This window comes from Thermothielavioides terrestris, chromosome 1, assembly GCF_000226115.1.
Source record: "Thermothielavioides terrestris NRRL 8126 chromosome 1, complete sequence".
NCBI lineage: Eukaryota > Fungi > Ascomycota > Sordariomycetes > Sordariales > Chaetomiaceae > Thermothielavioides > Thermothielavioides terrestris.
The window spans coordinates 840329-856775 of record NC_016457.1 but is presented as its reverse complement, the minus strand read 5'-3'; the positions used below and the strand labels follow the sequence as shown (position 1 = coordinate 856775).

The following is a 16447-nucleotide window of genomic DNA, read 5'->3' as shown; positions in this document are numbered from 1 at the left end:
AAGCAGGCCAGCTGCGGCGGGTCTAGCTCGGCATTAGGTCGTTCGGGGACCTATAGTCCAGCATTGACACCACAGCTCAGAGAATCTAGAGGAAAAATAAAAGGAGAACGGGAAAGAGCCGTCTAGTCGATCGAATGTAAAAGCACTTAAAGCAAATGCAACAACAATTAGAGAATGCTGGGTCGGAGAAATCTGTTAACAGAGGAGAAATGGTGAACGACGGCGGAAGCGAGATCAGATGGACCTTGCAGGTCAGGAGGGTTCTCGATACAAAATGTTGTCGTGTTGCAGGGGGTTCTCCGCCAAGCGCTGGGCAGTGCAGTGCAGATGTGCTCCACCCGGTTTAGGAAACCGCTGGTGGGAGGTCATCCACTGGTTCCCGACGCGCCCAAAAATCTGGCGGTCAGTCCAACTCAGCGCTTCCACACCTCCCAACCTCCAACACTGTAGACTGAACATGGAGTACGGGACGGCCTCCTCTTAGCAGCAATGCTGGGGGCTTAGTGAGCAGTTTCAATGCTTGTGCGTGGGGCAGAGAGCTCGAGTTGCCAGCTTGGGCAATGGGAGAAGTGGGCGCCGATTGACACGAGTGTAACTAAAACACGCCACAGCAGGGTTATTCTTAAAGAGGTCCCGCCAAGACTAATTTCGGAACCTGCCGCTTACAAGTATTTACAAATTGCCGCGAGGGAGCGGGGTCGCCACGACTTCGAGCAACATCAACAACGAAGAATTGCAAAGACTCGTAGCAGCAACTTCGTGAAACCTCAACCAAATTGAAAAAAAAAGAAAACGAAGTTAACCCGCACCCTAACCTTGACCCTCACCCTAACTATAACCCTCACCCTAACCAGCGGGGGGCTGGCGCCGCCCCCCGCACCCCCGGCGAACTAACCCGTGGCTAACCCGTGGCGATAGTGCAAACCCCTTGGCGGTCTTGGCGGGGTACTGACGCTGTAAAAACATTGCCGACAATTGGCCGAAATTAGTCTTGGCGGGACCTCTTTAAGATCCAGCCACAGCAGCCTCTGCCGACGCGGCTTGGCACCTAACTACGTCATACATCTACACACCGTCGGAAACATCGGCTTCATGGGCATCAGATCGTACACTAGGAGTACACTGCTGGCTGGCGATTGCTATAGAGCCAGTAAAGTGCCATCTGACCAAAGGATAAGACCTGGTTTCAGTTTGGGAAGTATTTGGGCAGGACCTGCTGCACACAAAGGTCTGGTGACGGACTGGTTGAGAATCATCTACGCTTCTCACGGGGCCCACTCCATGCAACCTATCGCTGGCGGGTGCAAGGGTGCAGCGCTTGACTGACCCCACCGCAGCGGCAGTGCTCACTGGGGAATGCTTGATACGCTGAGGTGGTACCCTATCCGCAGACGCGTGCCTGGGCCTGTTTGAGGTGAAGAGAGATCGGCGAGGAACCTGGAATCAAATCCAAAACCCGCGGAGAATTCCACACATTGATCTTGACGAAGTTCCGCGTCCAACTCTTGTTCATCTCAATGCCTTCTCCTAGGCTCGGTGCTGAACAGCCCGAACTTGCCTTCGATCCCGCATGATGGCGTCTCTCAAGCGCCTCGCATGCCTGCTCTGGGCACTGTCGCTCAGCATCGACTGCGCCCGCTGCGATGACACCAGCAGCAGCAGCAGCAGCAGCAGCAGCAGCAGCAGTAGCAGCAGCAGCGAAGAGGTCACCATGCTGACGGGCACCAGAACCGACGCGCCCCAATCCAGGCCGCCGACCGGACCTTACGAGACCTTCTCGTCAACAGTCACGCTGGCAACCACGACGCTGCCCACCGACCTCGGCGCGCTCACGGCAAACTATACCGACACCTCCCAGACCCAGACGGTCACCTACCTCACCGGCTCCGTCACGACGTCGCCAACCGCCAGCGGCAGCGGGACCTCGTCCTCCACCACCAGCGCCGCCCCGCGCCCCACCAACACGCGGCCGTGCAACAACTACCCGGAGCTCTGCGCGCGCAAGTACAGCAACATCACACAGGTGGGCTGCCACAACAGCCCGTTTGTGCGGGCCGGCAGCGCGGCCGCCAACCAGCAGTACCCGGTGACCGACCAGCTCAACGACGGGGTGCGCTTCCTGCAGGCGCAGATCCAGTGGCCGGCGAACGGCACGGAGCCGCACTTCTGCCACACGTCCTGCGACCTGCTCGACGCGGGGCCCATCACGGACTGGCTGCGCACGGTGCGGGACTGGGTGGCGGCGCACCCGTACGACGTGGTGACGATCCTGCTGGGCAACGGCAACTACTCGACGCCGGACCGGTACGCGCCCTTCATCGAGGCGTCGGGCATCACGCAGTTCGCCTTCTCGCCGCCGGTCGTGCCCATGGCCGCGGACGACTGGCCCACGCTCGGCCAGCTGATCCTGTCGGGCCAGCGCGTCGTCATGTTCCTCGACTACATGGCCAACCAGACCGCCTACCCCTGGCTGATGGACGAGTTCAGCCAGATGTGGGAGACCCCCTTCGACCCGGTCGACCCGACCTTCCCGTGCACCGTGCAGCGCCCGCCGGGCCTGGCCGCCGCCGACGCGACGAAGCGGCTGTACCTGATGAACCACAACCTGAACGTCGAGGTGTCGCTGCTGGGGCAGTCGATCCTCGTGCCGGCCGTCAGCCAGCTCAACGTCACCAACGCGGTGCAGGGCAACGGCAGCCTCGGCCTGGCCGCCAACAACTGCCGGACCGACTGGGGCCGCCCGCCGAACGTGCTGAACGTGGATTACTATAACTATGGCAACTACCCGGGCAGCGTGTTCGAGGTGGCGGCGCTCATGAACAACGTCACGTTCGTGAACGCGAGCTGCTGCGGGCCCGGGTCGAGCGCGGGCGTGAGGGTCGAGGCGGCGGAGCTGTGGTTGTGGATGGCGCTGGCTTGGCTGGTCTGGGCCTTTATTTGAGCGGAAGGCTGATTGATGGTTGCCCTATCCTTTTTTTGTCTTGTAGTTATGGCATTGCATGGCGTTGGGTTATATCTAGACAGGTATACGGCTGAGCTGGCGGATTTGAAGCAATAAGTCCAAAAATCGAGATTGGCGGGATCATGGAGGGGTCCATCTTGGTCACGGCAACATCCTACACTACAACGTCTCAATGGGTGTAAGCAAGAATACATGATTGAGAATCGACCCCGATCCCTCGGCAGCAACACAAGCGGCGGTTTTTGTTTTTACCCCTGATCTAAACAAAGCCCCGGGTTGGGATGAATGACGTCTGCGGGGTGACACCCCTGGTCCAGGTCCCCAGCTTTCTTGAGCCGAGGTTCGAGGCCAACAGCGGAGCCGAGCCGACTCCGGATAACTAGCTGCAACATCCACTTAGCGCTCGACAATTAACAATCGCATTCACCTTCGCTCCGCTCGGTGTGTCCCATGTACACTAATTGTGTGTGAATATCAACCCCTGCTTTGCGTTCTGCGATTTCGTGCTCTGCAGTCAGTTTTTCTCGCACGCCTACGGAGTAGTACCACACCGGGCGACCCCGCGATCTTCCACTCCCAGCCGCCGCCGCCATGTCCAAGCAATTCACCAAGGCCGAGGTCGCCCAGCACAAGGGCGACAAGGACATGTACATCATTATCGACGACGGCGTCTACGACGTAACGGGTATGTTGGATTCTGTCTCTTTTGCTGTCACCTTCGTCCCAGCAAATCGCACCGACCGCCAACCGGTCATAGCAGAGCAAAACGGCTTGGCTAACCGACGCAAACCGAACAATGAACTAGGCTTCGTCGACGACCACCCCGGCGGCGCAAAGATCCTCAAGCGCATGGCCGGCAAGGACGCCACCAAGCAGTTCTGGAAGTACCACGGCAAGAACGTGCTCGAGAAGTACGGCCCCAAGCTGAGGATCGGCACGCTGAAGGAGGAGGCCAAGCTATAGAGGAAAGAGTGAAAGAGGGGATTTCATGGGGGGCGCTCTCTTTGTGAGTGGGGGGGTTGTTGTGTGCTGCACGGCCATGGCTTGCTTGTTGCGCATTCGGCGTCTGCGACGGCACGGAATGGCGTTGATACCACCAATACAGTGAGGCTGATTTTTCTCTTTTGACAAACGACATCACTACTTTCGGGTCCTTGTCAGATTGCCTGCTCGGGTGTCGGTGAAGGTGCTGGTGCTTCTCTGACCCCCATCTGCCTCGGCTGCGGAACTCTCCACCGCAGGATGCGGTGTGCTACAGCACTCCGTAAACTTTCGGTTGCCTAGTCACGGTAAGGTTAAGTCCTGAGCATGCGGGCATCATGTGGCTGCGCAGTCGTGCAAAGCGCAGCTGACAGTGCAATGACCGAGGCTTCCAGTCTGGGTGGCACAGGCATGGCGCTTATATTCTCTCCCCAGACTACCAGACCGGAAACCAGACGGGAAGAGCCCAGCCGACTCCCATCCCACTTCGGGAACCATTTCTGGCCACGGGCCCCCCAAGGCACCCCCCGACGAGGCGTGAACCCCCACGGAGAGCAGACAACACCACACTTTGATAACTGAGACTCAGATTCTTGCTTCCGCGCATGCCGAGGTCAAGTTAACGTTGCGAGAGCCTGCACCGGGTGGCTGTCAGCCGGAGCAAAACTCGGAGCGGATCAGACACGGTGTCGGACACGGTGTCGAGCAGAGGGGAAGCCACGTGGGGGAGCATCGCACACCGAGTCCCAGCTTCTTGCTGCTGTGTATCCATCCGTCTGGAATAAGCTGCAACACACCCTCATCCGATGATGCGGAGTGCTCGTCTCACGCCGAGGGGAAGTGCGGTCAGAGAGCCCGAACATCTCACTCACGTAAGCGGGGACTTGGTCATCTGGGAATCAAGTAAATGGGTTCTTGTCCCCTCTCTATCGGACGGCAACGGGCCAACCTGTCGTCGAGATAGGGAAGTACAAGATCTGGTCTTTATTCTGTTTTACTCTCAGAGGTAAAAATCCGCTCATCAGCCACGTCAACGCCAGGTCGCCCCCAACCGAACCCGAGGTCTGAAACAAACAAAAGAGCAGTTCAAAGACTCCAATGCTCCTGAGGACGAGATAAAACAACAACCTGTCGGCCACTCCCGTGTTACCCCACTGCCTCTCGAATTAACAACCAAACAAGCCAACCAAACCGGCGTCAACCACGAACTGGCTCACCAACCCGCGCCCCCCACAGAACCAGAAGCCACGAACCGCCGGGCGGCGCAGAAAAGAGTCAGCTGTTGAGACGGTGCGAAACCGATAAGCAGAGCCAGCCCTTCTTGCGTGGTGTACACTGCTTGCACTGAGTCCGGAATCAGGGTCCCATCACGCATCCCACGCTCCCGTGCGCCGGTCAACCCCCAACTCCCACCGTCGCAAATATCCATGCTCTCCCCCATGCCTGTCTCTCCCTCCTACCCCAAATGCCCACACCAGCTTGACATGCCAGCCACAGAACTGTGTACAATTAGGTTGTACTGTATGTATTTACATGCTGTGAACGCGAACCAGGGCGACCGAGGACCCAGACAGGCTGTCTCAAACCAGCACGCCAGCCCAGCATCTCTTGCTTTCTTTGCATTCCTTCCGTCCTTTTGACTTTTGATCATGTTGCGATCTCGGATGTTAGTGTCCGGAGGGATTGCGCACCGAGACACGCGCAGCACGCCATTTGGAGGGATAAACTCAGAGGTACAATGCTAAGAGGAGTCGTATTCGCCAGTCTCGGTTGTTACAGTTAACCTACGTTGCATCGATACATCTCAGGAGGGTACCCCCCTCATGAATATCTCCCAAAGGAAAGAGATCGTGCAAAACTTCGAACAACGGCAAGAGGAGCGTAAACCATCTCAGTCTCCAGCCCAGCTACCTCCTCCCGCACTCCTCCCCTGCTTGTAAGACGCTGAAGACGCAGCAACCCGCCAGATTCATGCACTTAGCCATGCAAGGTACCCAACAAAAGCAAACACACCTATCCCAGCCAGCCCCCGGAGAGGATTTCACAAGCCAAAGGCATAACCATTCGGGTGAGAAAAAACGAGTAAATATGATACTTTTATGTATCGCCTCTAACCCAAGATGATCCCTCCCTGGCCCATTCCCTGATCCTTTACAAGAAAAATAAATACACAAAAGAAATTCGCATCGCTTGCCGACCGCTGCTCGCTGATGGGAGATGCCTCAACCAAACTTCAGCCTCCAAATTCCAGACTCTATGAGATGAATGATACTGATAGACCGGTTACCCGGAAAACGGGGCGGGGGATGGCGTAATAAAAGGTGTAAGGTGAAAACGTCGGAGACGGGATGAGTCGTTTCATTGTCGAAATTGGCGGTGGTGTACATGAAAAGGTTTGTTGAGAAGCGAAGCGGATGGTGTTGTGTCGTGTGATGGTGGTATGAATGTCGAAGAGCTCAGAAAGGGAGAGAGATGATTGCCGATGACACCGTAACGCCGGGTATGGTTGCGGAGAAACGAAAAAAAAAAAAAAAAAAAAAAAAGGGTGTGACTGAAAGGAAACAGAGGAAAACGGCCCGCTCAGCGACGCATCGACACGGGCCAGTGATCCCGGAAGCTGACGGGGCTCGGTGGCGGCGGGGCCGGGACGGAGTAGTCGTGCTCCCGGATGTGGTGGATCGGGGTGACGAGCTGGTCCGTCTTGGACGCCAGGGTCGCGTTGAGGCTGGCGAAGAGCTCTTGGCTGGTGATCAGGCCCAGATTCCGGCGCGGAGACGGGATCGGGATGGGCGAGGACGGCGCGGCGACCTGCGAGACGGGCATGGTGACAGTTGGTGTGCGGTGTGATGGAGGTAAAGAGCAGGAGATTCTAAACTGGGTTAACACCGGTGGGCGGGAAGCGGGCGGATATCGAGACGGGCTACCTTCTGGAGAGGCGATGGACTGGGAAAGAGAGCTCAAACTTTTTTTTTGGCTTTTTGGTCGTCAAGGTTGGCGAGCAGGCTGGAGGCTGTATCCGTATGTGAAGCGAGGCGATGGGCAGGAGGGCGACCGAGGTTGATATGTATTAATACCCGGGTATGGATGCTAGGGTTATTCTATCACGGGCTACGGAACGGCTGGTCCTCGGCTACTGCCCCCAACGGATCGATATGTGATCGGCCACGGCGCACAAGCGGAAGGGACGGTCAAGTGTTGGTCGGGTAAGAAAAGCAACGCGAGGCAGAGCGGGACTTTTTGAGACCAACTGTGTTCTTTATGTGGGAGCAGGCCGGGCCTGCCAAGGAGACGCGGCCAGACCAGACCCGGCCGTTTTGACAGGGAGCAGGGAGGAGGGAGGTGGAGGGTGTTCGAAGTGGAATCTGGGTCCGGCCCAGTGGAATTCTGGGGAAGACGGAAGCATGGCCGTGTACCTTGTACCACGGCCCGAGATCACAGTCAGTCTCCTCTCCCTGTTGCTTTCCCCCTTCCTTGTCTCTTTTGTTAGGCAGCTCCGAATTTGTCTCACAGTTTTGTGTCGGCAAGGGGTTATAAGTGTTATTTATGCCGCGCGCGGGGTCCGGCATGGAGAAGCAAACAAAGCGGGATGAGGAAGCCAGCTTTTTCACAGACTGAAGAACAGAGAATGCCAGGGATGGCCAGTTCCCTTGGGGGACGACGGTGGTGGTGCCAGGAGCTACCTGCGATAATGTGTGGCAACGCAAGGAGCGTGAGATGTGTCTTCCAGCGAACAACGGGAGGCACTGCCGAGCCCCCAATTTGCGGCGGTGGAGCTGCGGACAGCGTGTGCGTATGTCCATACCCAACGGGTCGCCAACGCTGGGCCGAAGCCCGGCCGGAGCCCTGTCCGTTGTGCCAAAGATTTACCCGCTCATACCTGGCACGTCACCAACAGGTCAAGCAAACCTGCCGCATTCATCCGATGACAAGGGAGCATCAGAGGGAGTTGGAAGTTGGGCCCTTGGCCCTGAAAATCATCTCCCGAGTTTGGGCATCATTCCAACCAGTGAAAGAAATCACTGGAGGTGGCATGCTGTTTTCCGGAGGTCAAGAACAAAACAACCCAGGACCTGGTTGGCAGGCTTGGCCAAACTGATGTGCTCTCTTCGGCAGCATCTTGAGATCCTGTTGGTCTGGGCAACAGGCGGTAAAGCAGCCAAGAATATGACCGGGGTACCTTATGCCATGACCGCACCGCGGAGTCCCCGGGCCAGCAGGGAGACGTGACAAAACTCGCGTGGTTGCGGGGCTGGATCTTAAAGAGGTCCCGCCAAGACTAATTTCGGCCAATTGTCGGCAATGTTTTTACAGCGTCAGTACCCCGCCAAGACCGCCAAGGGGTTTGCACTATCGCCACGGGTTAGCCACGGGTTAGTTCGCCGGGGGTGCGGGGGGCGGCGCCAGCCCCCCGCTGGTTAGGGTGAGGGTTATGGTTAGGGTGAGGGTCAAGGTTAGGGTGCGGGTTAACTTCGTTTTCTTTTTTTTTCAATTTGGTTGAGGTTTCACGAAGTTGCTGCTACGAGTCTTTGCAATTCTTCGTTGTTGATGTTGCTCGAAGTCGTGGCGACCCCGCTCCCTCGCGGCAATTTGTAAATACTTGTAAGCGGCAGGTTCCGAAATTAGTCTTGGCGGGACCTCTTTAAGAATAACCGTTGCGGGTTTGGCGTGCCCGCAGAAAAATTATCCCCGTGGGGCAGGCCCGCGCTTGCCCACTTTCGGGCCGAGCAAACCCATCGATCCACAGAACCCACAGAATCTTCGTCTGGGGTCTGTGGGGTGGTGGTGAGTGCACGAGCTGGCAGCGGGAGCGTCCGGTTTGACTCACTGTGCGTTGCAAACACCTTGACCGCTTTGGCACGCTCAGCTCCAGCCCCGGGCCCACAGCTCGCCTGCATTGCACCAGCTCCCGTGAAAGTTCGGTAAATCGCTGCCTGCTGCGCGGCACTGTTCGACGTTTCGGCTTTGTGGAGGTCATTGGCAGATACTCCGTATTTCGTAAATGAAGGCTGCTTTGGTGACACGTTTCGATCAACGGAAGGATCGAAGCACGGTGGTGCCACGGCATTCCGGCCAGCTGGTTGGCCTGGCCAGCATTTTTGGTCGTCGAGCCATGCCCTGCTTCCCCGCCCTGTTCCGGCACGACACTTGAGCCTTCGCTCGAGTTATTGTTCCGCATCGCCCTGATTCCGGTCACACGAATCCGTCACATCACCAGACAGCGCTGGCAGCGAATGGCTGCCTGTTGTGAGGGAGGCGCATGAATCCGGCCGTCCCAAGCAAGCCTGCCAATGACGCTCAGATATACGGCGCTGTTTCCGCCTCACTTCGCTCCTGAGGGCGGCAAAGCGTGCTAGCCACCGTCCGTTCGCAACTCGCGACTGTGAGTGGCTCCGTTATCACACAGCAAATATAGCTGGCAGCCTCCAATTCGGCGTTTGGGTTTCGCTTGTGTATCACTGACGCCAAGCCGATTTGCAGGCCCGCGGAATCATGGGCATCGTGAGCTCACCTGGCCGCATAAGCACGTCAACGCTCCCGGAATCCTCGGACATGCCGCGTATCGGAAACCATCTTGCCCTTGTTGCGAATACGCAGCAAGAGAGCTAGCTCATCCACAAAGAGAAGGTAGTTTGAGGCAGCCCACTATGAGTCCGTTCGTCTGATATACCCGACCCGCGTTAGAAAACCGAACGTAATCCCGTTGCCCGGCCGTTTCAAGCTGTTTTCTGGAACATTCATCAATGTCAGCAACCTGGCCCCCAGCGATCTCGTCAAAGTAACCGCAACCACCCCCTTGCTCCACTGCAACCCTTTTCCCCCTTTTTAGCCAGACCTCCTCTACTGTGTACATAGCGTAATCAAGCGAAGTGCCGGATGTCGGCGCCGTTTCCCGGCAAGTGTAACCCAGCGCAAAAATGGGCTGGGGGGGCAAGAAATTCCAAAACGATCCCACCGGGCAGAACCAACCCGAGCGTTTCCTGCGCGTCTTCCCCAGATTTTCCGTCCTCTCGGGAGCTGCGCCAAGACACGGATCGATTTCCCGGCCGCCCCTCCCTTATTTTTTTTTATTTTTTTTTTTTTTCCTAGCCTGGCCCAGTGCTTGCTGGCCCCTGAGCCGCAGGCAGGGCGTCCTGGCAGGGCGTATACCTCCACCGGGGTCAGAAAACGCACAGGCAAGGGTGCCTGCCAGGGTGCCAGCCAGGATACTGACAGGGTTAGTAAGCCACATCCGATTTCTTTTTCGAAGTCACTTTTCTCGCACTTTCTATAGGAAAGTACTTCCAGTTCAAATCCTAGGATCGCTTTTACAACTGCGCGGCAACTCGGTCAGTGAGTTCGGCTCCTCCTCTCCTAGCACCCTCAACTACTCAAGAACTCTTAATTCAGATAGAGAGCTAATCTACCCAGCTACCCTATAGCCTAAGCGGTATATATCTAGTAGAGAGTTGGTTAGCTATGCTAGTTAGTACATCCGATGCTGAAGAGGTTGCAGATGTAAATTGAAGACGAGAGCTGGACAAAAAACTCTTGATTTTCTTACGTTGTTGGCTTAGTATACTGTAGTTCCTTGGCGCGGCACCCTCGCTGGCACCCCTGGCTGGAACCCTGGCAGGCACCCTGGCAGGCACCCTGGCAGGCACCCTTGCCTGTGCGTTTTCTGACCCCGGTGGAGGTATACGCATTTGGGTGGATTGCACCTTCGCATCGCTTTTGTGTCATTTGACGTGGTGTGTCCCAAGCAGGAAGGACGAACGCACTGGCACGCTCAGACCGGGCGAGAGACCGCTTTCGGGTGCATTCCACAGCGGCAGCTTGCCTTGCCTTGCCGATGTGCAGATAATTTGTGCGGTGTGTCAGGTTTTCTCACAGTTATCCCAGTGATTGCCCTGGGAGAGAGGGTAAGTGCAGACCGCCCTGCAGGTGCTTTGTTCGCCCGGACTGATGCTTCCAGACCGCTCCTGTGGTGCTTGTGAGCCCAAGCTTTCTTTTTCGTTGAGTCTGGGCAGTGGAGTGCCGCGGTGGGCAACTCGTTGCCCATCGACGATGGAGACGGGATGGTTATTTGCCCTAATCTGCGATGGCCAACACCGTGATTTTCCCTTGTGACCTAGCGCCAATAACGGGTACATTGGCGTATTGACATGCTGTGTCCATTATAACCCCGCTTTGCAACCTGTTGAACCCACTACAGTCGCAAAGTAGCCGGGGAGGTGAAACTCGCGGTGAAGAAGCGGGCTCACCGATTCGCTCGCAACGTATCGCAACGAGGGAGCGGGTGGAGGACATCTGTTCGAGCCACTTTTAACCAACCCGAGCTACGCTGACGAGCATCATCTCCTTGAAGCGATGACCTACTTGGTCAGTACAGCGCCTAGCAAATTCTGGCAGCTCAGTATGTAGTGTATGTACACAGAAGGAATGAGGCAGTCTGACACGAGCGTCATACCTAACCAGCTACTCAGTGAGACTGCCGAGCCGCATGTGGGAGTCGATGGACCCCACCCGGCACCGAGACCCGGAGGCGGCACAGCGGGATCCATGGAGCTTCTGGAACGTCTTGCGATCTGCGCCGCATTGGCTCCTTCCAACGGCCGGTTGGCCGGTCTTGTTTCGTTTCAAAAACTAAAAATGGGCCTTGCGGGTGTTGGGTGGTCCTTGAGTCGGAGGCCGTGGCCGGGCCGGTCGGCCGACCGGAATCCGGTACCGGCCTGACATCGCTGTGGGTCGGGCCGTGGCGCGCCGAGGGCGGGAGCCGTAGGCACGCTGTGTTGTGGCAGGCTCTAAGGATAATCCGTCCGGCCCGCGATTACGTTCGTCCTGTGTGTAAGTGTGTTCCGCGGGAAGAAACGCATGGGGAAATTACGGCGGGCACTTTCTAATTCTGTTGCATTGCTGTGTGAAAATGCTCTGGGATTTCCTCGAGAATGGTTGTTGACGGGTGACGTTTACGTGGGCAGGGAGCTCGGCGGGTAAGGGAAGCCCAGTGTTGAACAATTCTGTCCCCTGAGAGCCGTCAAGGATGGAGAAAGAAACATCACACGCAGGTGGCCCTCAGATGGTCTCTCAGGCAACGACGACGGGCCAAATAAGACGCAGTTGAAGATAGTTCGCAGAGAACAAGAGCAAGAGAATGCGTATTTCCCAGCCCTCATTCAATTTTGTACGCCTGCTTGGCGGTCCCGCTCCAGAGCATCGCCTTGTCCTCGAGGCTCAGACCGGCAAGGTCACACACCATATCGACAACCTTGTGCCATTTCCTCCAGGCACCCTCGCCCACGCCCACCGTGCAGACAGGCCAGTCGCTGCCGAACATGATCCTGCTCGGGCCGAAGGCGGCGACCACCACGGCCAGCCACGGCAGGATGGCTGCGAAGATGTCCTCGGCCGAGCGCTCCTTGAGCTTGTCGGGCAGCTCCGAGAAGCAGCCGCTCAGCTTCATGTACGTCCGGTGGCACTTGCTGAGCGTGAACATGGCGGTGCGCCTGCACAGCTGTCAGAGCTTCCTGGTTCTGCGTGCGTGTACATCAAGGTGTAACTCTCCACTCACCACGCAATGAACGATGGGTCTGTCTGGTTGATGATCGTCAAGTCCGGTTTGCAAAGATGATCTAGCACGGCCACTTGTCAGCATAGATTCCCTCCCCACAACCAGCCCCCGGTTCCCTCCTATTTCCGCCGCTCGCTGCACACAACAAACCCAAAGAAAAAGCACTCACTCAAAACAAACACCACCTTCTCCTCCTCCTCCACCCCGTCATGCGCCCGGTCAATCATCTCCACAACCTCCTCGAGCTGGGCCTTCCCCCTCCGGTGCTGGTCGACACCGACCTCAAACACGAACCCCCTCCTGCCCAGCACCTTCAAGCCCTCAACGAACTCGTCAGCGAGCGCGACGCGGGCGGGCTTGTCCTGCAGCAGATAGCGGAACCCTTTGACCTTGGGCCAGGCCTCCGGCCCGGCCTCGCGCTCCGCGGCCGCCAGGTACCGCTCCAGCTCGGCCGGCCCGCGGTCGAGCGGCGCCCAGGGCACCAGGCCCAGGCAGAGCGGCGCGTCGGCGGGCGCGTGGCCCTCCCCCTCGCGCGGGGTGCCCGTGGCGAGCCGGCGCATCCAGGCGATCTCCTGCAGCGGGAAGGTCCAGTCCTGCGAGGAGCTGTTGGCGCGGTCGGCTTCGACGAGGATGAAGCCTGAGAGAGACTGGGAGGGGGAGGTGCAGGTCGCGGCGCGGAACTCGGTGACGGAGTGCTGCGAGGCGAGGGGGTGGTCTGGCGTTAACCAGGCGAGGGTGGAGAGCTCGCTGGAGGGGTAGAGGTGGATGTGGGAGTCGATTATGGGGAGGGGAGGGGGTTGAGCGGCGGAGGAAGGGGAGGATGAGGTCGTCGTGGTGGTGGTGGCCATGGTGGTTAAGGGGTTGAATTGGATGATGGGGGTTGGTGAAGCGAGCTCAGGTCTGGTACAGTCAACCAATTGCGTAACGGCGAGGATCTTTATCTGTCGACAGATGCCAAAAGATTTGTACAAGCTGGTGAAGTGAGGTATTATGTTCTCTTTCTCCACGACGTTGTAATCTCAAAACAAACCAAACTAATCAACTAAGTTGTTTGAAGGACCTCTCAACGCAGCCTTCACCGACAGAGCGGGGGAGACGGAGCCTGCTTGGAGACGAGATGCTCCACCAATGGCCTGGGAAGTCACGGCCCCTGCAGGTCGGCCGATCGTTTCTTCAGCGCCAGAATATCCCGTACTCCAGAGTATACTCCATCTGTCCAAGACGTACGCGTGGATGGGGTAGATGGCCCGATGCTCTGCATATTCCACACTGGGGACCAAATTAGTTCCAGTGTTTCCAGCGGAACTGGAAATGGTGGTGTGCGGATTAGTTATCCGTGCTGTCGTACTGTCGGCGGAAAGGCAGCAAAGGGAAACTCCGTATGAAGAGTGTGCATAGCACTGTGCGTGTCTGACTAGCAGTTAAACGGTTGCCCCTCGACGCGTTCTCCGCGCTCTCCGCGCTTTCCCAAGTTCTCCGCGCCTGCCAGACGAGACCCCGCCACCTAGAGTGCTTTGCTTGGGTAGCTGAGTCCTTGCACTTCTGCATTTCATCCGCAGCAAGCCGGCTCCTGCTCGCATCAGCACCTAATTTTGATCAACGCCACCAAACTTTTGAAAACATTGTTCAGCTGAGATGGCGGAACAACAGATCACCCAAGGAGCGATAGAGTGAGTCTATACGCCGCCCTGCGTGGTGGTTGATTCGTTTTCTGACCCGCTGCGCCCGCCAGTGCCATCTACAACGACCCCGACCGCGCAGCGAAACAGTTCCCCGTGCCGGTGCTGCAATGTCTCCAGCTCAAGACGCTCGAGGGGAAAGGTCCCGGAGGCGGCGCCCAGAGATACCGCGTCATCCTCAGCGACATCCGTAACTACGTGCAGTGCATGCTGGCCACGCAGGCGAACCATGTAGTACATAGTGGCCAGCTGGATCGCGGCTCTATCGTCCGTCTGAAGCAATATCAGGCCTCCTCGGTCAAGGGCAAGAAGTGCGTTGCATCCCATCTCCGTGTCGTGTCGGCGCTCACAGGCCATACAGTGTCATGATCGTCCTCGACCTCGAGGTCATCTCACATCTCGGCAACCCAGAAAAGATCGGCGAACCAAAGGCCGTGGAGGTCAGGACCCAGCCACACAGCACTACCATCGGCGGCGCAGGTTTCTACGGCGTCAAGAGCGAGCCGGCCAGCGAGACAAAGTCACAAGTTCAGAAGCAAGTGGCTTCTCGCCCGGCGGCAGCTGCCAGTGGCAGCGGCGGGCATGCGGCGAGCACAATATACCCTATTGAGGCTCTCTCGCCATATTCCAACAAGTGGACGATAAAGGTCCGGGTCACTAGCAAGTCGGACATCAGGACGTGGCACAAGGCCAGCGGCGACGGCAAGCTGTTCAGCGTCAATCTCCTGGACGAGACCGGCGAGATCCGGGCGACGGGCTTCAACGAGCAGGTCGACCAGTTCTACGACCTGTTGCAGGAGGGCTCCGTCTACTATATCTCTACGCCCTGCAAGGTCCAGCTGGCCAAAAAGCAATTCAGCAACCTCGCCAACGACTACGAGATGATGTTTGAGCGCGACACCGTCATCGAGAAGGCCGAGGACCAGAGCTCGGTGCCGCAGTTGCGCTTTAACTTCTGCAATATCGAAGAACTGCGGGACGTCGAGAAGGATGCCACTGTCGATGTCATCGGCGTCTTGAAAGAAGTGGGCGAGGTGACCGAGATCATATCCAAAACGACGCAGAAGCCGTACGACAAGCGCGAGCTGACGCTGGTTGACGACACGGGTTTCTCGGTGCGCGTCACCATCTGGGGCAAGACGGCGACCGAGTTCGACGCCAACCCCGAGTCGATCATAGCCCTCAAGGGGACGCGGGTCAGCGACTTTGGCGGGCGTAGCCTATCGCTCCTGTCGTCGGGAACGATGGCGATCGACCCGGACATCCCCGAAGCGCACAAGCTAAAGGGCTGGTATGACTCGACCGGCCGGAACAACGCGTTCGCGACGCATAGCAACCTCGCGTCGGTGGGGGCCGCGGCGGGTCGCAAGGACGACACCAAGACGATCGGACAAGTCAAGAGTGAGAAACTCGGCTTCGACGACGCGGTCTACTTCACGGTCAAGGCGACCATCGTGCATATCCGGCAGGAGAACTTTGCGTACCCGGCGTGCCGTAGTGAGAACTGCAACAAAAAGGTGACCGACATGGGGGACGGCACGTGGCGTTGCGAAAAGTGCAACTTGAGCCACGACCGGCCACAGTACCGGTACATCATGAGCATCAACGTCAGCGACCACACGGGCCAAATGTGGCTGAACTGCTTCGACGACTCGGCGCGCATCATCATGGGCAAGACGGCGGACGAGCTGGTGGAGATGCAGGCGACGGGCGACAAGGAGGGCTTGGACGCGGCATTCGAGGCGGCCAACTGCAGGAAGCTGACGTTCCGTTGCCGGGCCAAGATGGACACATACGGCGACCAGCCGAGGTATGTTTTCGGAGCGGGTGATAGTTGCTCTATTTATCTGTTTTTCGTTCGCCTTGGATCGCTAGCTAACGCACGCGCTCCAGAGTTCGGTACCAGGTCATGAGCGCCGCGCCGCTGGATTACAAGACAGAAGGCCACAAATTGGCCGAGCTGATCCAGCAGATGAGCATGTAGTTCAAAGGGAAATTGGGCATGTACGGCACTTGGGAATGGGTCGGGAAGATCAATGTAATGGGCGTCTGTCAACGCAGAGGGTGATATTCTCGTTGTAGCCACATGGAGGCTAATAACGTTTTACTTGGAACAGGAAGCTGCTTCCTCAACTCGGGCCATGTCACAAACTCGCTCTTGTCAACGAAGTGCCCAGATTCGGTGCTGGAGTGGCGCTGTCACACTGTGCGCTGCAAACACCTTGATGCCTTGGCGCCCTTGTGGGTGCTAACTTCTGTTGTGGGGCTTTCCAGGCT

The 16447-nt window shown here is 57.6% G+C and overlaps 5 protein-coding genes across 5 annotated transcripts; 3 read left to right on the top strand and 2 right to left on the bottom strand.

Moving 5' to 3' along the window:
* Positions 1 to 1334: 1334 nt before the first annotated feature.
* THITE_2106442 (uncharacterized protein) lies at positions 1335 to 3312 on the top strand. The gene has a single exon (XM_003648640.1). It carries the CDS (start codon positions 1571 to 1573, stop codon positions 2939 to 2941), a length of 1371 nt encoding a protein of 456 aa, XP_003648688.1. The 5' UTR covers positions 1335 to 1570; the 3' UTR covers positions 2942 to 3312.
* THITE_2106438 (uncharacterized protein) lies at positions 3313 to 4488 on the top strand. Its single transcript, XM_003648639.1, has 3 exons — positions 3313 to 3647; positions 3768 to 4251; positions 4379 to 4488. The coding sequence occupies exons 1-2, from the start codon at positions 3554 to 3556 to the stop codon at positions 3923 to 3925; spliced, it is 252 nt and encodes an 83-aa protein (XP_003648687.1). The 5' UTR covers positions 3313 to 3553; the 3' UTR covers positions 3926 to 4251; positions 4379 to 4488.
* A 1107-nt stretch (positions 4489 to 5595) lies between these two features.
* Positions 5596 to 7007, bottom strand: THITE_2106436 (uncharacterized protein). The gene is made up of 2 exons (XM_003648638.1): positions 6907 to 7007; positions 5596 to 6812 (listed from the first exon to the last, which is right to left on the bottom strand). Exon 2 carries the CDS (start codon positions 6764 to 6766, stop codon positions 6524 to 6526), a length of 243 nt encoding a protein of 80 aa, XP_003648686.1. The 5' UTR covers positions 6767 to 6812; positions 6907 to 7007; the 3' UTR covers positions 5596 to 6523.
* A 4867-nt stretch (positions 7008 to 11874) lies between these two features.
* On the bottom strand, positions 11875 to 13434 carry THITE_2106433 (uncharacterized protein). Its single transcript, XM_003648637.1, has 3 exons — positions 12661 to 13434; positions 12492 to 12552; positions 11875 to 12426 (listed from the first exon to the last, which is right to left on the bottom strand). Exons 1-3 carry the CDS (start codon positions 13337 to 13339, stop codon positions 12093 to 12095), a joined length of 1074 nt encoding a protein of 357 aa, XP_003648685.1. The 5' UTR covers positions 13340 to 13434; the 3' UTR covers positions 11875 to 12092.
* Positions 13435 to 13962: 528 nt separating this feature from the next.
* Positions 13963 to 16446, top strand: THITE_2106430 (uncharacterized protein). The gene is made up of 4 exons (XM_003648636.1): positions 13963 to 14161; positions 14224 to 14481; positions 14532 to 15980; positions 16064 to 16446. Exons 1-4 carry the CDS (start codon positions 14127 to 14129, stop codon positions 16152 to 16154), a joined length of 1833 nt encoding a protein of 610 aa, XP_003648684.1. The 5' UTR covers positions 13963 to 14126; the 3' UTR covers positions 16155 to 16446.
* The last annotated feature ends 1 nt before the right edge of the window (position 16447 follows it).

Bases quoted from the DNA above. Each gene is read 5' to 3' on its own strand.
- THITE_2106442 (XM_003648640.1), top strand. From the start codon at position 1,571: ATGATGGCGTCTCTCAAGCGCCTCGCATGCCTGCTCTGGGCACTGTCG.
- THITE_2106438 (XM_003648639.1), top strand. From the start codon at position 3,554: ATGTCCAAGCAATTCACCAAGGCCGAGGTCGCCCAGCACAAGGGCGAC. The intron at 3,648-3,767 runs GTATGTTGGATT...ACAATGAACTAG, and splicing joins CGGCGTCTACGACGTAACGG to GCTTCGTCGACGACCACCCC.
- THITE_2106436 (XM_003648638.1), bottom strand. From the start codon at position 6,766: ATGCCCGTCTCGCAGGTCGCCGCGCCGTCCTCGCCCATCCCGATCCCG.
- THITE_2106433 (XM_003648637.1), bottom strand. From the start codon at position 13,339: ATGGCCACCACCACCACGACGACCTCATCCTCCCCTTCCTCCGCCGCT. The intron at 12,553-12,660 runs GTGAGTGCTTTT...TGGCCGTGCTAG, and splicing joins GAAGGTGGTGTTTGTTTTGA to ATCATCTTTGCAAACCGGAC. The intron at 12,427-12,491 runs GTGAGTGGAGAG...ACAGCTGTGCAG, and splicing joins GACCCATCGTTCATTGCGTG to GCGCACCGCCATGTTCACGC.
- THITE_2106430 (XM_003648636.1), top strand. From the start codon at position 14,127: ATGGCGGAACAACAGATCACCCAAGGAGCGATAGA. The intron at 14,162-14,223 runs GTGAGTCTATAC...TGCGCCCGCCAG, and splicing joins ATCACCCAAGGAGCGATAGA to TGCCATCTACAACGACCCCG. The intron at 14,482-14,531 runs GTGCGTTGCATC...CAGGCCATACAG, and splicing joins TCCTCGGTCAAGGGCAAGAA to TGTCATGATCGTCCTCGACC.